This window comes from Ammospiza nelsoni, chromosome 8 (genome assembly GCF_027579445.1).
Source record: "Ammospiza nelsoni isolate bAmmNel1 chromosome 8, bAmmNel1.pri, whole genome shotgun sequence".
Taxonomy (NCBI): domain Eukaryota; kingdom Metazoa; phylum Chordata; class Aves; order Passeriformes; family Passerellidae; genus Ammospiza; species Ammospiza nelsoni.
In genome coordinates, this window is record NC_080640.1 from 33,087,737 (window position 1) to 33,102,010 (window position 14,274).

Sequence of the window (14,274 nt, forward strand, 5' to 3'; positions counted from 1 at the left end):
AGCAGGGGGGACAGGGCCCTGCGGCACTGAGGGGTGACACTGAGGGGCCCGTGCAGGGGCTGCTCTCACCAGCACATGCTCAGCCCACAGCCCCACAGCAGGAGAAGCAGCTCTGGGCTGGTTTGTGGCGGTGGCAGAGAATTCCCTTCCCCAAGCAACGTCCTCCTCCAAAGACGAGAGAGAGAAAGAGAGAGAGAGAGAGCAGCTGAGAGACGCTTCCTCACAGTCAGGTGCCTGACGGCAAAAGTTGGCAAAAAAGTTGCTCAAGACTTGTCAGCGGTTCTTGTTCCTCTTCCAAGGACAATCCGAAAGTGTCACATTCAGACAAGTTCGTGATGATTTCCAAGCTCCCAGGGAGATTTGGATTTCCCATTAGAGCTCATTGTGTCATGAGGGCAATGCACTCACTGCAGGCAGCATCGGTGCCAAGATGGATTGCAGAGACTTTTCCTTTGCAGCGCCAGCCCAGCGCCGGCATTGGGGATGAAGAGGCACTGAGGTGGCCCTGAGAGGAAGTTCAAGGCACAGGGCGCAGCTGAGGAAGGACAGCGCTGTGCTGGGCTCAGAGGTGAAGCTGGCACTGCCCAGCGTGGAGAAGGTCCTTTGTGCAGCCCCTGTTACAGGGGAGCTTGGGCCTTGCTGCAGACATACGGCCGCTCATGGGAGCAGTTGTCACTCCTGAATCTCCTGTCAGCCAGGTACACACAGTCGGAATTCCCGAGGACAGGAACCCTGCAGGGAGGAGCAGAGGCAGCGCTGGCTGCCAGGGGAAGCCCTTGTGCCCCTGTGCCCCCAGGCCCTGCCCGGCTCCCCGGCACTCACCGGGAGCTGTAGCTGCTGCCGTCCCCCCAGTGCAGGCGCTCGCCCCGTCTGCGCAGCCCGAGCCAGAAATCGCCGTTCCCGCGGAGGCGGAAGAGCAAATCCTGCCCAGGAGAGAGGAGTGGGAGCTGTCCCGGCCCCTCGGGGGGACACGTGCCCGGGGCTGCCCCCGCACGCCGGGGCTCCTTCCCTGCAAGGCCCCGGCCCAGGGCTGCAGCCCCGGCCCTGCGAGCACCGAGCCCGGCCCAGGAGCGCCCCCAGGCTGCCCTCAGCCACCCCACAGCGCCCGCAGCCCCTCACTCACCATGGCCTCCTCATCCTTGGCAATGGCCAGGGAGGCATTGAGCTCGGAGCACCGTTCCTGACCCTGCTCCCACGTGCTGTAATCCAGTGAGAAGTAGTAGCAGACCCCATTGTAGCCCACCCAGCCACGGGGACAGCCCAGAACCAACAGCGGTGTCACAGGTGTGACTGGAACATGTGGTGCTGCAGGGGGAAGAGGAGAAGGTTTTGAGGATTCCCCTGTGCAGGGAGCAGGGAGCCCGCTCTGCCCCGAGGGGCTGGGCCCAGGCTGCTGCCCCTCCCTTACCTGGCTGCACTGCCAAGGCCGCCCCCAAAGCCAGCACCAGCACCAGGAGCAGCAGAATCAGCACCGCCGTGCCCACGGGATGGCATCTGAACCATTCACCTGGAGCAGGAAAGAGCTGCTGGCTGCCAGAAGCAGAGCCGGCCCTGCAATCTGCTCAGCCCACAGCCAGGGAGCAGAGCAGGGAGCCCTGAGGCAGTGTGGGCCTCCCTCAGCTGGCAGCCAGAGAGCCAAGAGCCTGGCCACAGGCAGGGACACAGCTGTGGGCACAGGCAGGGACACAGCTGTGGGCACAGGCTGCAGCAGGAGAACTGCACAGCCTTGGGGGCAGCTGGGGCTCTTGCTTCCAGCCACGGATGGGGCCCAGCAGAGCACGAGGCCTCTTCCAGACATCGGGAAACAGCCACACACCTGCCAGCCCTGGCCTTGGGAGGGGACACGGGACCCTGCCTAGAGGGCACAGGGGTGGCCCTGTACTCACCCAGGAATCTTCTGAGTCTATTCCCTGTTGCTGATCTGTTCTTCAGGGGATCCTTCACAGCTCCAGAAATGGAGCAGAGTTCACTCTCCTCCTGCTCACGGCCAGTATCTCTCTGCGTGGAATAAACGGCACCTTGCTCTCGAGACATCAGGACTGCTGGCAGATCCTTTGGGAGCTCGGCCTCGGGAACAGCTTTGCAGCCGCGCTGATGGCACCCTGAAAGGGACACGGTGAGAGGTCGCTGCTGGTGCCGGCCGTGCGGGGGCTCAGGAGGGCGGTGGCAGCTGTGGCTGCGCTGTCGCCGCTGCCCAGAGGTGCGGCAGCAGGTGCGGAGACAAGCGCAGCCTCCGGGAGCTCTGCGGTGGCCGCAGCCGCGGCCCCTGTGGCTCTGCAGCCGCTGCAGCCCAGCTCCGTGCCGGGCCGGGCGCTGAGAGCGCCTGCGAGCTGCCGGCTGCTGCTGGCCCGGGGCAGCTGCGGCTCGGAGTCCGCCTGCCGAGGGGCGAGAAGCAGCAGCCCCGGGCTGCTCACCATTGTGCCCCGCATGATTCCCTGCCCCGGCGCCTCGGAGCCCGGGCACACCGAGCGCCGGCACGGCCGCTGCGGCTCCTGCCTGGGCACACGGAGCGGCTGCCGGCGCAGAGCGCAGCGCCGAGAAGCCTCGGCCCCGGAGCAGCCAGGATGCGCCGCTTTGTGCCCGCACCCGGCGCCTGCAGCGCTTTGGGCTCTGAGGCACTGGGTTCAAGTTCATGCCGTGCCAGCCCCGAGCCGGGCACGGACACCTCCCGCCCGAGCAGCGGCCCCGAGCCCGGTGCCGCACGGGCGGGAACGCTGCCGGGCACGGAGCAGCCGCCTCCGTCCTAGCGAGAGCAGCCGCGATGAGCCATCGTTGCCGCGGCACCGGCTCCATCCCGGCCATCCGGGCAAGGAGGAGAGCGCGGGCAGCCGCTCCCAGGGCTGCGATCCCAGCGCAGGGGGCACACGGGGGAAGCCGGCACCAGGAACTCGCCAGAACCCCCCGGCACTCAGCGCGGCCCCCTCCGCACGCAGCGAGCCCCGAGCTGGGGCAGCACCGACCGCGGTCCCACCTGGGCTGGAGCCGCCTCCGAGCTCCGGATGCCGCCTCGCCAGGGTCCGGGTGCTGCCGCCACTGCTCCCATCCCGGCCAGACACAACGAGCACGGCCGGTGCCGCCTCAGATTTGAGCCGATTTGACCAATCATATGCGGAACGCGGCCAATTATGGCGCGGCCCTTTTGCTCCCGTCCCCGCCCCGGCCCCTCTCCCCAGCGCTCCCCGCTGCATTTTCCAGGATCGGTTCCTTCTCCTTTCTGGCGCCTCCCGTCGCTCCCGACCCGGATTTGGGGACCTGAACCCTTTGGCTCGGCTGAGCTCATTGGAAAATCCGGGGGCTGCCCCGCATCATCCTGAGCCCACGCTACGTCCCCGCTCGGCTTTGCCCTCGCTGCCGCCGGCGCTTTCCCCGCTCCCGGGGCTCGGCTTTGCCCGGCGGCTCCGCTTGGCCCCGGGCGAACTCACTCCCCCCGTGGCTCCCCAGCCCTGCGGCGGGGCGAACCCCCGGCATTTGCCGAAGGGCTCTGACTGCCCCTGGTACTGAAGCCTCATAGAACGTGTTCTAGAATGCCTTAAAAATGTGTTGAAATGGTTTTTTAAAGTTAATCTTGAGTTTTTCGTGAATTCTGATTTCTCTGAGAATTGTTCCTGGTGATATTCAAAGCGGTAAATGCAGTGCCTTGTCATTATTATCATGTCCAGCACAACACAATCGAATTTCTTTAACAGAAATGCTGATAACATTTACCATATGCTATTACACTAACTACAATCTCGAGAAGTTCATGGTTTGTTGCATACTTTTCAAATTTTACATTGTTGTTACTTTCGGTACAATTGCACTTTAAAAATCTTGGTAAATCTATGGTTCCTTAAAATTTGTGGCTACCATGAGTTTTCCTCGATCTTAAATTACATAGGGTCAAAGTATTTGTCACACTTTTCTAATCCCTCCAGTAAATCCATCAGACCACTATTTCAGCATGCTTGGTTCACATTTTCAGCACCTTTTGATATTAATAGCAGCAGACTAAGTTACATATCGTAGTACCCAGAACTTTTATGGATATTGATTGTTAGTTTGGTTCTGTTTTTTTTTTAATTTGATTTTAGTGTTCGTAAGACTAGGCAAAGCTATGTCTGAGTGATGTTAAACTATGTTTTATAACTCAATTGAGTTAATTTTCTTAAGAGTCATTTACGTTGAGGTGGATTTCTGTCAGGTTTGAGTGTTGCTGAGTTGGGATGAGATCAAGTTTCAGTCTCCTTCATTTTAAGCCATTTCATGTTCTATTCCAGTTTTATTAAGACCAGCTTTTACTCGGTATTAGAGATGTAACTTAAATTCTCTTAAGTGTACCTCTAATTCTACTGCGGTGACATTGAATTACATTGCAATTAATTTTAGGCCCTATGTTTATTTTGTTTAAATATGTTTTTTCACATTGCAAGATGTGGTTATTTTCTTCTAGAGATAAGACAGATCCCAGTGAGGCAGCTGTGATGAAACACTGATAAACACCTGCTTTTGCATACAAGAAGATACAGTTTGTTGGGCCCTTGATCCTCTCACAGGTTGCACAGGTGTCAGTGCTGCACTGCCTGACAGGATCATTGATTGTGATCTCTTCTGGTTTAACTCCCACAGATAACACAGGAGAGTGGGTTCTTGTTCCACATTATGGCTGTTATCCATTGTAAGCTTTTCAGTGTTTCAATGCAATGGATACAGGAATGCTGGAAGAATATTGTCTCCAATTCCTGAGACAGTCACCTCTGATGTATTGGTTCCATCATGTGAATTCACTCATTTTTATAACAGGCATTATTCATAAGACACCATTGCCAAATTTATAACTGGCTTTTCATGACTTTAGACATATCTTTGTGTGACTATCTACAAGACATGGTGTCACTTTGGGATCTCTCTGTTTTGTTCTCCAGCTGCAGGTGCATATATTTGAACAGGTGTTACAGGGCTTGCAAGGGTTGCAGGGTGAAGAGAGAGACAAGGATGTTGAATCCATGTTCAGAAGGCTTGATTTATTATTTTATGAGATATATTACATTATTTCTATACTAAAAAGAATAGAGAGAAAAGTTGTCCAAAGCTAGCTAAGCTAAGAATAGAAAAGGAAGGAATAACAAAGTTCTGTGTGCAGGCAGAAAGCAAGAACAGCTCTGCTGTGAGTGATCAGTAAATCCAAACATCCACCAATCACGAATACACCTGTTACATTCCACAGCAGCAAATAACCATTGTTTACATTTGTTGCTGAGGCCACAGCTTCTCAGAAGGGAGAAAAATCCTAAAGAAAGGATTTTTCACAAAAGACGTCTATGACAAACAGGCTGTATGCAGCCGTTCCTTGCACACCTGCTCAGCCTTTAGTCCCTTCTCTTGTTCCAGCAGGATTGCTGTGCCTTCACCCAGTGCTGTCTCGTGATTTTCCTGTGTTTTCAGAGTTCCAGGATGAGATCTCTGGACTCTGTCAAAAGCCTCATCTGAGCTGAGGGTCCTGTGGTCTTTCCCGACCCTTTTGTGACACATCCTCATGGCACAGGGCTGTGACCTGCTGAGGGCAAGGCTGCTCCTGCTCTGTGGCAATCAGACACAGCCCCAGGTATTCTCACAGGAGCACTCCAGCAGTTTGCTGTGCTTGGGGCATCTCCTAGCTGCTATTATTGAGAGATTTGTTTTTGAGGTATGTGAGGGAGGCCCTCCCACTGAGGGTCTGGGCTCTGGCCAGGCCCTGGCTCTACCTGATTGGAAAATTGCCAACAAACCCAGATGTTTTCTGCCTCAAAACTATATTCAAGTCTCTTGGACTTGGCAATTTGACCCTATACCAATAGCTGGATCAAAATCAGTTGAACATAAACCTAAGATGCTGCGAATTGATGTACAGCTCCCTAAAAGCAAAGATGACGCCATTATTCCTGCAGATTCATTACATAGAATTAAATTAAATACAACAAGAATAAACGAGCCGAGTAAGTCAGAACTGACCCAACTCTTGGGTCATGGGATAAGAGCCGGTTACAGGGATTTAATCACGTTCTGTCCCACCGGTGTCCGGCCGGGACCGGTGTTCAGGAATGCCGGGAACCACCTCCCGTCGGGGACAGGGGGTGACCGGGCCGTCCCGGGGCCCTGCTCGGTGCTGGGGGCAGCGCTGGGGGCAGCGCGGGCGGCAGGCCCGGGAGCGGGGCCGGGGGATCGCGACTGGGACCGCGCTGGGGCTCGGGGCCGCGCCGGGCACCGGGGCAGCGGCGGCCACTCACGGCTGCACCGGTTTCCGCGCGTATCGCGATATCATCCTCAGCGCCACCGCCCCGCCGCCGCCATCGCGCCGCTCCTCCCCGGGGGCGGAGCGCTTTGGGCCCCGGCGCGATGGAGGCGCTGCGGCGGCCGGCGCTGCCCGAGGTCGCGGTGCGCTCCCGCCTATTGGCGGCGGCGGCGGCGGGCCCGGGCGGCGAGGCGCTGCTGCGGCGCTGCGCTGAGCTGGCCCTGGTGCGCTTGGCCCCGCTCCTGGCCGCCTGCGTGTGGCAGCGGCAGCCGTTCCGCCTGCGCTACGTGCCGGGCCGCGGTGAGCCGGGAGCGGGCCGGGAGGCGCGGCGGGAGGAGCGCCCGGTGCCGGGGAGACTGGGAGGGGGATCCGGCGGCCGGGAACCGTGAGAGAGTGAGGGGGAACCGGGAGCGTGTGAGGGGAAAGCGGGGGTGTGTGAGGGGGAATCTGGAGGTCGTAATCGAGGAACATCTGAAGGGGACCCGGGAGCGTGTGAGGGGGACCCGGCGGCCGGGAACCGAGGGCATGTGAGGGAGAACCGGAATCGTTTGAAGGAACCGGCGGCCGGGAACCGGGAGCTTGTGAGGGGGAATCGGGAGAATGTGAGGGACACCTGGCGGCCGTAACCGGGATCTTTTGAGGGTAATCCGGCGTCCGGGAACCGGCAGTGTGTGAGGGGGAGCTGGGCGGTGTGAGGAAGACCCGGTGGCCGGGAACCAGGAGCCTGTGAGGGGGACCCGGCGGGTTCGAACCGGGAACGAGTGAGGGAGAACCGAGGCCATGTGAGGGGCACACGGCGCCGAGAATCGGGATCTTTGGAGGAGAGACCGGCGGCCGGGAACCGAGGGCGTGTGAGGGGGACCCGGCGGGCTCGAACTGGGAGCGTGTGAGGGGAGACCCGGCGGCTTCCCCGACTCTCGGTGTCACAGCACGGGTTAACCCAGTGAGGCATCTGGTGCCACCTCCCTGCTGCAGCCGGGCCGTCCCCGAGCACAGGACACAAGATTCTGTCAGCAGGGTCTGGGATATCCGCAGTGAGGGAGACTCCGCAGCCCGTGTGGACAATCTGTTCCCGGGCACGGCGTTGCTGAGCCGCCTCTCCTCTCTGTGCCCCGTGCAGGTGTGCCTGGCTGTGGCAAGGGTGTTGGAACCAGGTGTTGATCCATAAGGTCCCATCTAACCTAAGCCTTTCTATGGGTTTATGAATATTAAAAAAACCCCAGCAGACATGGATTCAGAAGTGTCCCTGAGGGTAGGGAATGCTCAGGGCTGGAGTGTGGCTGTCTGTGTAAGGACACAGGCTTTGTCTAGTACAGGTGAAATAATGAGCAGACACCTTCACCCGAATATGGATGGCTGCTAATGGCAATGAATTAAAATGGAAATAATTTATTTGGTCATTAGCAAAAAATTGTTCAATTATTTTCCCCTACTCCAATACTCTTTAAAGGGCTGGAACACAACACCAAAATGGATTGCAAGTGTGTACTTGGAGCGTCAGCCTCATACTTTGTTACTGTTTGAGGGAAAAGAGTGAAGGAGTTGAGAACGTTGCATTCAGGGCTTTTCTTAGGATCAGGAACCAGCAGAGGTCGCCTGTAGCACCTGAAATGCTGTTTTTTAATGCCTGGGATGTTCTGAGGCACTTAGGATATTTGATTCTCCTGAAGCACTTCTCTAGTTGAAGAGAAACGTGGTGTTATTGTTGTTAAGGAAACAAGATATATTTGATGAAACGTGTTGCAGTTCAGATGGGGATTTTCCAGACTATCAAGGATTTTTCCTAATGTATTTAGAATGACCAAAGTTTATATTTGCTTGGGGATTTCAATTTGGAACAAACGTTGTATAGCCTGAAAAGCAATTTATCAGAAAAATCTTTCTAAGATGTATTTTGAATGCAGTCTCAGGCAGTGCCTGTAATATGGGTGCCTTGAAAGGCACTCTGGTGACCTGGAGGGAGTTTGCTGGCTGTCCCCAGCCCAGTCCCGCTGCAGGGAGTGTTTGTTTCTGCTCTGGCTGTTGCAGGTGACTTTCACTCGGTGTTTGTATGCACAGCTGGTGCAGCAGCAGTTTGTTCCAGACAGACGCAGTGGATACACCCTGCCCGCCCCAGCTCATCCTCAGTACAGAGCCTGCGAGCTGGGCATGAAGCTGGGAATGATTCCTGGGGCATTTTGGCCTTGGCTCATGCATGTGCAGGGAATGGGTCCTTGTCTGGAGGTTGCCTGCTTGTCCAGAGAAATGTGAGCAAAGTCTGTCACACCTTGAGAACCTCTTGTTGTTGCATCTTTTGTCTGCAGGCTCATGGCTTTGAAATGTTGTGCTCCAAGAGCAGTAAAGTGGCTCCTGACGCCAAGAGAAACGTGTTAAGGGGTGCTCTGTGGAGAGATTCCTCAGGAGCTTGAAGGAGAATGATTATTTCAAGGTCTGTGGCTTTTAAACATTGCAGGGAAAATACATAAAATACATTTTAACCCTTGAACTTGTGTGAGGAGATGCAGTGGAGCCAGAGCTTGAATCCTTATCTCTGTGTGAAATGAATTAATGTGTTTAAAGGGAACATGTGCAGTTTGTTCCCCTTTGAAAGGAATTTATTTTGGAAATTTAAAAGGGAAAAGCAAGATGTGGGGATTGATTCATTCATCTAAAGCAAGGGGAGAAATACACTTGAGTGAAGAAAACCCCCATGTGTGATTGTGTGAGGTGTAACTGATTTCACTGGTTTCCATTTCATTTCCACCCCTCTAGAATTCAATATTCTTCAAGATCCATACATAACACCATAGACCTATCTGGGCCCATGCAAGTGTAATTTTGATGTGTGTGTGGTTTTTGGGACTTCTGGGGGTTTTGGTGAGGTTTTGTGGTTTGTTTGTTTTGTTTTTTTAAGATGACTTTGACTACTTTTTTGATGTTAATAAATTGGACATAAATTGACTACTTACTTGAAAGTTATAAAGCTGGACAACTTTATTGAGATTCTTAGGTTAATATCCTTTAATATGCTTCAAATACAGGAGTCCCCCTTTGCTGTATTGAGTTCAAAGTGTTCATGGACAAGAGGTTTTAGTTGTTTCGTTTCTCTCAGCATTTCTGTGTGACCAACAGTCACCCTTAGGAAGCCTGACTGTGAGGAGGAAGGGGAGGGAGAATTGTTTGGATTCATGGCTGTGACTTGCATTCAACAGGGAGAAATGGAAGGATCAGCCAAGTACCTGGAGCTGTTGCACATGGCAGAAGATCACTTCCAGCAATCTGTTGCTGTGCCAGAAAGGTGAGAGCTACTTGAAATTCATGAGTGTCATATACCCTACAAATCCTGTAAGTGACCTTTGAAATCCTTGTCACAAACACCTGAACCCTTTTCTCCACTGCACATTGAACATGGGAGCTGTGGCCAGGACATACAAGTACTAATTCCTCTGGAATGCTCCACTGGGAGAAGTTCTGGCTTGAGCAACTCCTTTATCTTGGTTTTGTGAAATGCTGAGCTCTTCCAAGTGGTGACTGCAAAGCAATTTTTGCTTGGTTGACTGTAGAAAGTGTAGAAAAGTTTCATTGAAAAGCAGTGCCAGTGAATAATGAATACAGGGTAATCTGTCTCCTTTGCTCAAGGAGCTGGCTGTGGATTTCTCTGGAAGATCAAATCCAAAAAAGAAATCACTACAGAAATATCTGAGGCTTTGGCAGCCCATAATATCTTGACTGTTATTTTCTTCAGTTTCCAGTCTGTGGTGTTTAGGATCAGGTAAGATTACCTGGCACTGGTGCAGGTTCAAGTGCTGCAAGTTGAGCTGCTTTCTGTCCCTCTGTTGGATTTTGTAGTCTTCACAAATTTTCTCCTTTATTCAAAGAATTCTTCCACTCACTGTTTGATGTCTAATGCACACAGGCCTCAAACTTCTGAGGACTTTCAAATTCAATGTCCCAGCTTCAGTCCTGGCTTGAGAGACATCAATATGACTTGTGCCTGTGTCAGGCTTAGGCAAGCATAGAAGCTTCATTTCTTTAAAAATCCTTTTATATTTCAGGTCATCTGATGAATCCCAAGTTACCTTTGATGTGGATTCTTTTACAAAAGCCTTGGACAGAATTTTAGGTGAGATTGCTTCTTTCTTTGAAACAAAAGCCAGCACTGATTTCTTTGCTGTTGTACTGACACCAAATCATGTGCAGGGGCAGACTCGGAGGAGCTGGATTCTGATGATGTGGATGAAGAGGAGGAGTTTGGTTTCTCAGCTGAGGATGATGAAGAGCTGGATGCTGGGAATGGAAGGCAGGAGCAGAAGGTGTCTCCTGAGGAGCTCGTGGGCAGTCTCAAGGCGTACATGGAGGAGATGGACCGTGAGCTGGCACAGAGCAACGTTGGGAAAAGTTTCAGCAGCCACAAGAGAGGGGTGAGTGTGCCTTGAGCTCTGATTGGCAGCAGTAATTTCCAAGCAGGAAATGTGCTGCAAGTGGCCATTCTGAGTAATGGGATTGGAACCTTCCCACGTGCAAGCAAAGTGTGCTGGACCTGCACCATCATACGTTTTTTATAAACTGAAACTTAGCTAAGCTTGGAATTTGCCCATCTTTTCCAAGGCTTAGTTTTAGTTTGCCCATCTTTTCCCTGTTTTTAGTAGTAGGGCAAGCAGCTGCAGCTTCACTTGTGAGTTCCTGTAGTAGCTTTCTCCCATAGGAAGCTGAGCCAGGACTCAGCAACACTTTGTGTCCTTCTCTTGGAACCTAATTTGGGTAATGGACAGTGGTGATTTTCAGCTGGCATGAGCATTTGGTGTCTGAATTCCTGTCTATCAGGACTCAGGAGTGTACTGGACTTTGTTGGCTGCACAATTGTTGTTTCTTTTCTCCTGTGATTTACCCTTTTTTCCCCCTTAAATCTGCTCATGCAATTTGCTAAAGCTTTCTCTTTGTACTGTCTGCAGGCAAGTTCTGTTGGAGCAGCCCCATGTGAGAGTGCTGGCCCTGACTGTGGAGCTGAGGCTGCTGAGCTGGCAGCCCTGGATGTGGACATGAACCTGGTGGCAAACCTGCTCGAGTCCTACAGTGCCCAGGCTGGCCTGGCAGACCCACCTCGAGCATTTTACAGAGCCTGGGGGTGAATTTACCTGAGAGCACAGAGCTCACTGGCAGCTGAGCAAGGCAGGGAGAGCCTTGGCACCAGACATGGCTGCTGGGGAGATGGAGCACAGACACACGAGCAGGATGGGGGAGAAGAGGCCAAAGGTTTGAATTTGGAGTATTCTGTTCATTATGTGTCACTCCAGCAGAGTGAATTTACCTGCAAAAGCTTCTGTTTGCACACTGTCTTGGGTGGAAATGAGATTTTCCCAGTGCTAGTACAATTCCAGAAAACTGGAAAAGTATGTAGAATGCATGACTCAAATGATGTTTTCTTGTATTACAACACCTCTCTCCCATTTTTTCATTCAGTGATCCAATTTGCCACGTTTCTAAAATGTCCTTTTACCCATTGCTGAGTGGGTTCAATATGTGGGGAGCAGTTCTTCTTCTGAAAATGCTGCTGCTTTCAGGGGCAGGTGGGGAAATAGCACATTGCAGGATGAGTAATTGGATCAAATGTGTGAATATTGGCCAGAAGTATTTTTGAATTTTATTTCAATAAAATCAAAAATACAACGTGATTACTGATTTTTTTGAAGATATGCATAACTTCCTCAGTTCTTGGAGTAAAAATATTTTTGTAATTGTTCATTTTCTGAATGAATTCCATTACTGCTGAATGTTGATATACAGCTACTGCTGGCATGATGTGAGCCCAGGCTGAGCAGTTTGGGGTTTTTTCAGTGAAACTGTGGCTGGAAGGCATGCAGCATGTTGCTTGCATCTGGAATGAAAAATCTATTTTAAATATGAGAACTTAGGTTTCTATGGGTTAAATTTGATATAAAATAAATAGAAATTCTTGATACACAGACACCAACAGTGCAGTCCTGCTGGGTCCAAATCAGCTTCTTAATTTCTCTTTATTTCATTTTCATTCAGCAATTAATGAGTTGTCCTGCACTGATGTTGTGTAATTCACTTTGTCAGCAGTTCAGGGAGAGCACTGGCAGGTTGGACAGGGATTAGAGATGGACAGCAAGAGCTGGGAAGTGTGAAGAAGGTTCTGCTAAATTTCAAGGAATTTGGACTGCTGAGAGGTGAGAGAGACTCAGACAAATCTGCGGTGGAAAAATGGGGTTAAGAGAGGCTTTTTTAATTGAGACAAGGCTAATGAGCAGTTAGTGGTGGAAAACAGAGGTACTTGAACCTCGGGAAGGGTTGGTGTTTGACCAGGGAAGGTAATTTACTCTGAAAATACATAAAATTCTCTACTGATGAGTAGCTAGATCAAGTTTAGATACTTTAAAACATAATTGAGTTGAAGAACATGATCACGTTGAGCTGCTGTGTGGCCTGTGCTATAGAAAAGGTCCAAATAGATGGAGGGACTCCCTTAGTGCATGAGGAGAACTCCTAAGCTGGGTTCAGAACAAAGCTGCTCTTTTGCAAACACTCCAGCTGCTGTTGCTGCTTGGATAATCTGACTTTTCCAACAGTGGGGCTGGGATTTCTCTGGGGCTCTGCTCATCCCAACTCTTTCCATTTGTTCAGCAGCTTCCCAGGGGAGCCCTGCAAGGCTCTGGGAGTGCTCCCAGGAGAGTTTGCCATGGCAGAAGAAGCATTTCCATGCTGCCTCTTCCTCTGCTTTGAGGTAACACACCAGGCATCTCCACTTTTAATTCTGAGAGTGTTTTTAGTGAAGGAAGCCTGATGGAATTAATTAGGGAAGACAAGAGGTGTGTGGTTCCCTTTCAATGGATTTCTGTCCAAGTGTATTCTGGAGTTGTTTAACTGGTTAATTTTCCCTTATTGTCTGCGTTTCAACTGGGGGAATCCCCATTCACCTGCAATGCTGAGGGGATCAATGGAAAGGAGCCCTGCCTTGGCCATTATTTCAGGGCTATCAATGGATGGGGAATCCCCATTTTCTTGCTGAAATAGATCAGGGAACACCCTTTGTGATGGGATTTTATAGGTTTGAAATGAGAGCAAACCTTCAGTTTTCATCATCTTTAAGTTTAAATTGACAAGGAATCTCTGTTGTGCCTTATTTTTAGGGTTGAAATTGGTAGAAACCCCCACTGATTCCTTTGAGGCATTTATAACGTGGGGCCAAAAAAAGGCTGGAAAAAAAGAGGCAAAAATGGCCAGCAAAAAAAAAATAAAGGTGCAAAAAATGTGGTAGAAAATGCGTGGAAAAGACGGTCTCAAAAACAGGTGACAAAAAAAGGGCAGAAAAAAAAAATGGAGGGGAAAAAACGGGCAAAAATTGGGGAAAATAAGCAGCAAAAAACGGGGGGAATGCAGAAAACAGGAAAAAAGGCAGCAAAAATGGGGGGGGGAATGGGCAGCAGGAAAAGAGGGAAAGAGTGCAAAATTAGAGACATCATAATTGTGAAAACATGGTGTTTAAGAAGCAGGAAAGCTCTAGAAAGGTGATGAGAAAAGGGTGCAAAACATGCGAGGAAAAAGAATGGGAAATATTAGGGGAAAAGAGCAGGACCCCCAGAGACACCCCCAGAGCTCAGACCCCCCTCCCCAATGCCACAGACACCCCCAGGTACCCCCAAGAGAGCCCCTGCAAACCCCACAGACCCCTGGGCCTGGGTTCCTGCAGGAACACTGGGGAACAACTGGGCTCCTTGCAGCGGGATGGAAACAACGGCCAGGGCTGGGAATGTGTGCCCACTGTGCTGCCAGGCTGGCAATCAGCTGGGTGGGGCCGTGCCATGGCAAAGGCTCCTGAACAGCTGCCAGGTTTGTGGGCTGCAGCTGGAGCTGAGAAGCAAAGGGATTAGTCCAGGCAGGAGAACATCCCATCGTGGGGCACTGCTGCAAAGTGGGCATGTTTGGAACAGAGCCTCTCCTTCAGCAGGCCAACGCTGCCAGATGGAAATTGCCAAGGGCACGAGGCTGGCAAGTGAAGAGCAGAGCTGCTGTGAAGGGAAAGCTCA

The 14,274-nt window shown here is 51.9% G+C and overlaps 2 protein-coding genes across 2 annotated transcripts; one reads left to right on the forward strand and one right to left on the reverse strand.

Annotated features, from left to right (window-relative positions):
• Window positions 1–617: 617 nt before the first annotated feature.
• On the reverse strand, window positions 618–2,429 carry LOC132076538 (C-type lectin domain family 2 member D-like). The gene is made up of 6 exons (XM_059477673.1): window positions 2,415–2,429; window positions 1,887–2,190; window positions 1,409–1,507; window positions 1,124–1,305; window positions 823–923; window positions 618–732 (listed from the first exon to the last, which is right to left on the reverse strand). The coding sequence occupies exons 1-6, from the start codon at window positions 2,427–2,429 to the stop codon at window positions 618–620; spliced, it is 816 nt and encodes a 271-aa protein (XP_059333656.1).
• Window positions 2,430–6,351: 3,922 nt separating this feature from the next.
• LOC132076539 (protein ecdysoneless homolog) lies at window positions 6,352–12,737 on the forward strand. The gene is given in 12 exon segments (XM_059477674.1): window positions 6,352–6,632; window positions 6,948–7,133; window positions 7,223–7,367; window positions 8,276–8,403; window positions 8,550–8,632; window positions 8,635–8,675; window positions 9,439–9,524; window positions 10,282–10,349; window positions 10,427–10,647; window positions 11,179–11,317; window positions 11,320–11,382; window positions 12,685–12,737. Coding segments are annotated over 12 exon segments (1,494 nt in total).
• Window positions 12,738–14,274: the final 1,537 nt, after the last annotated feature.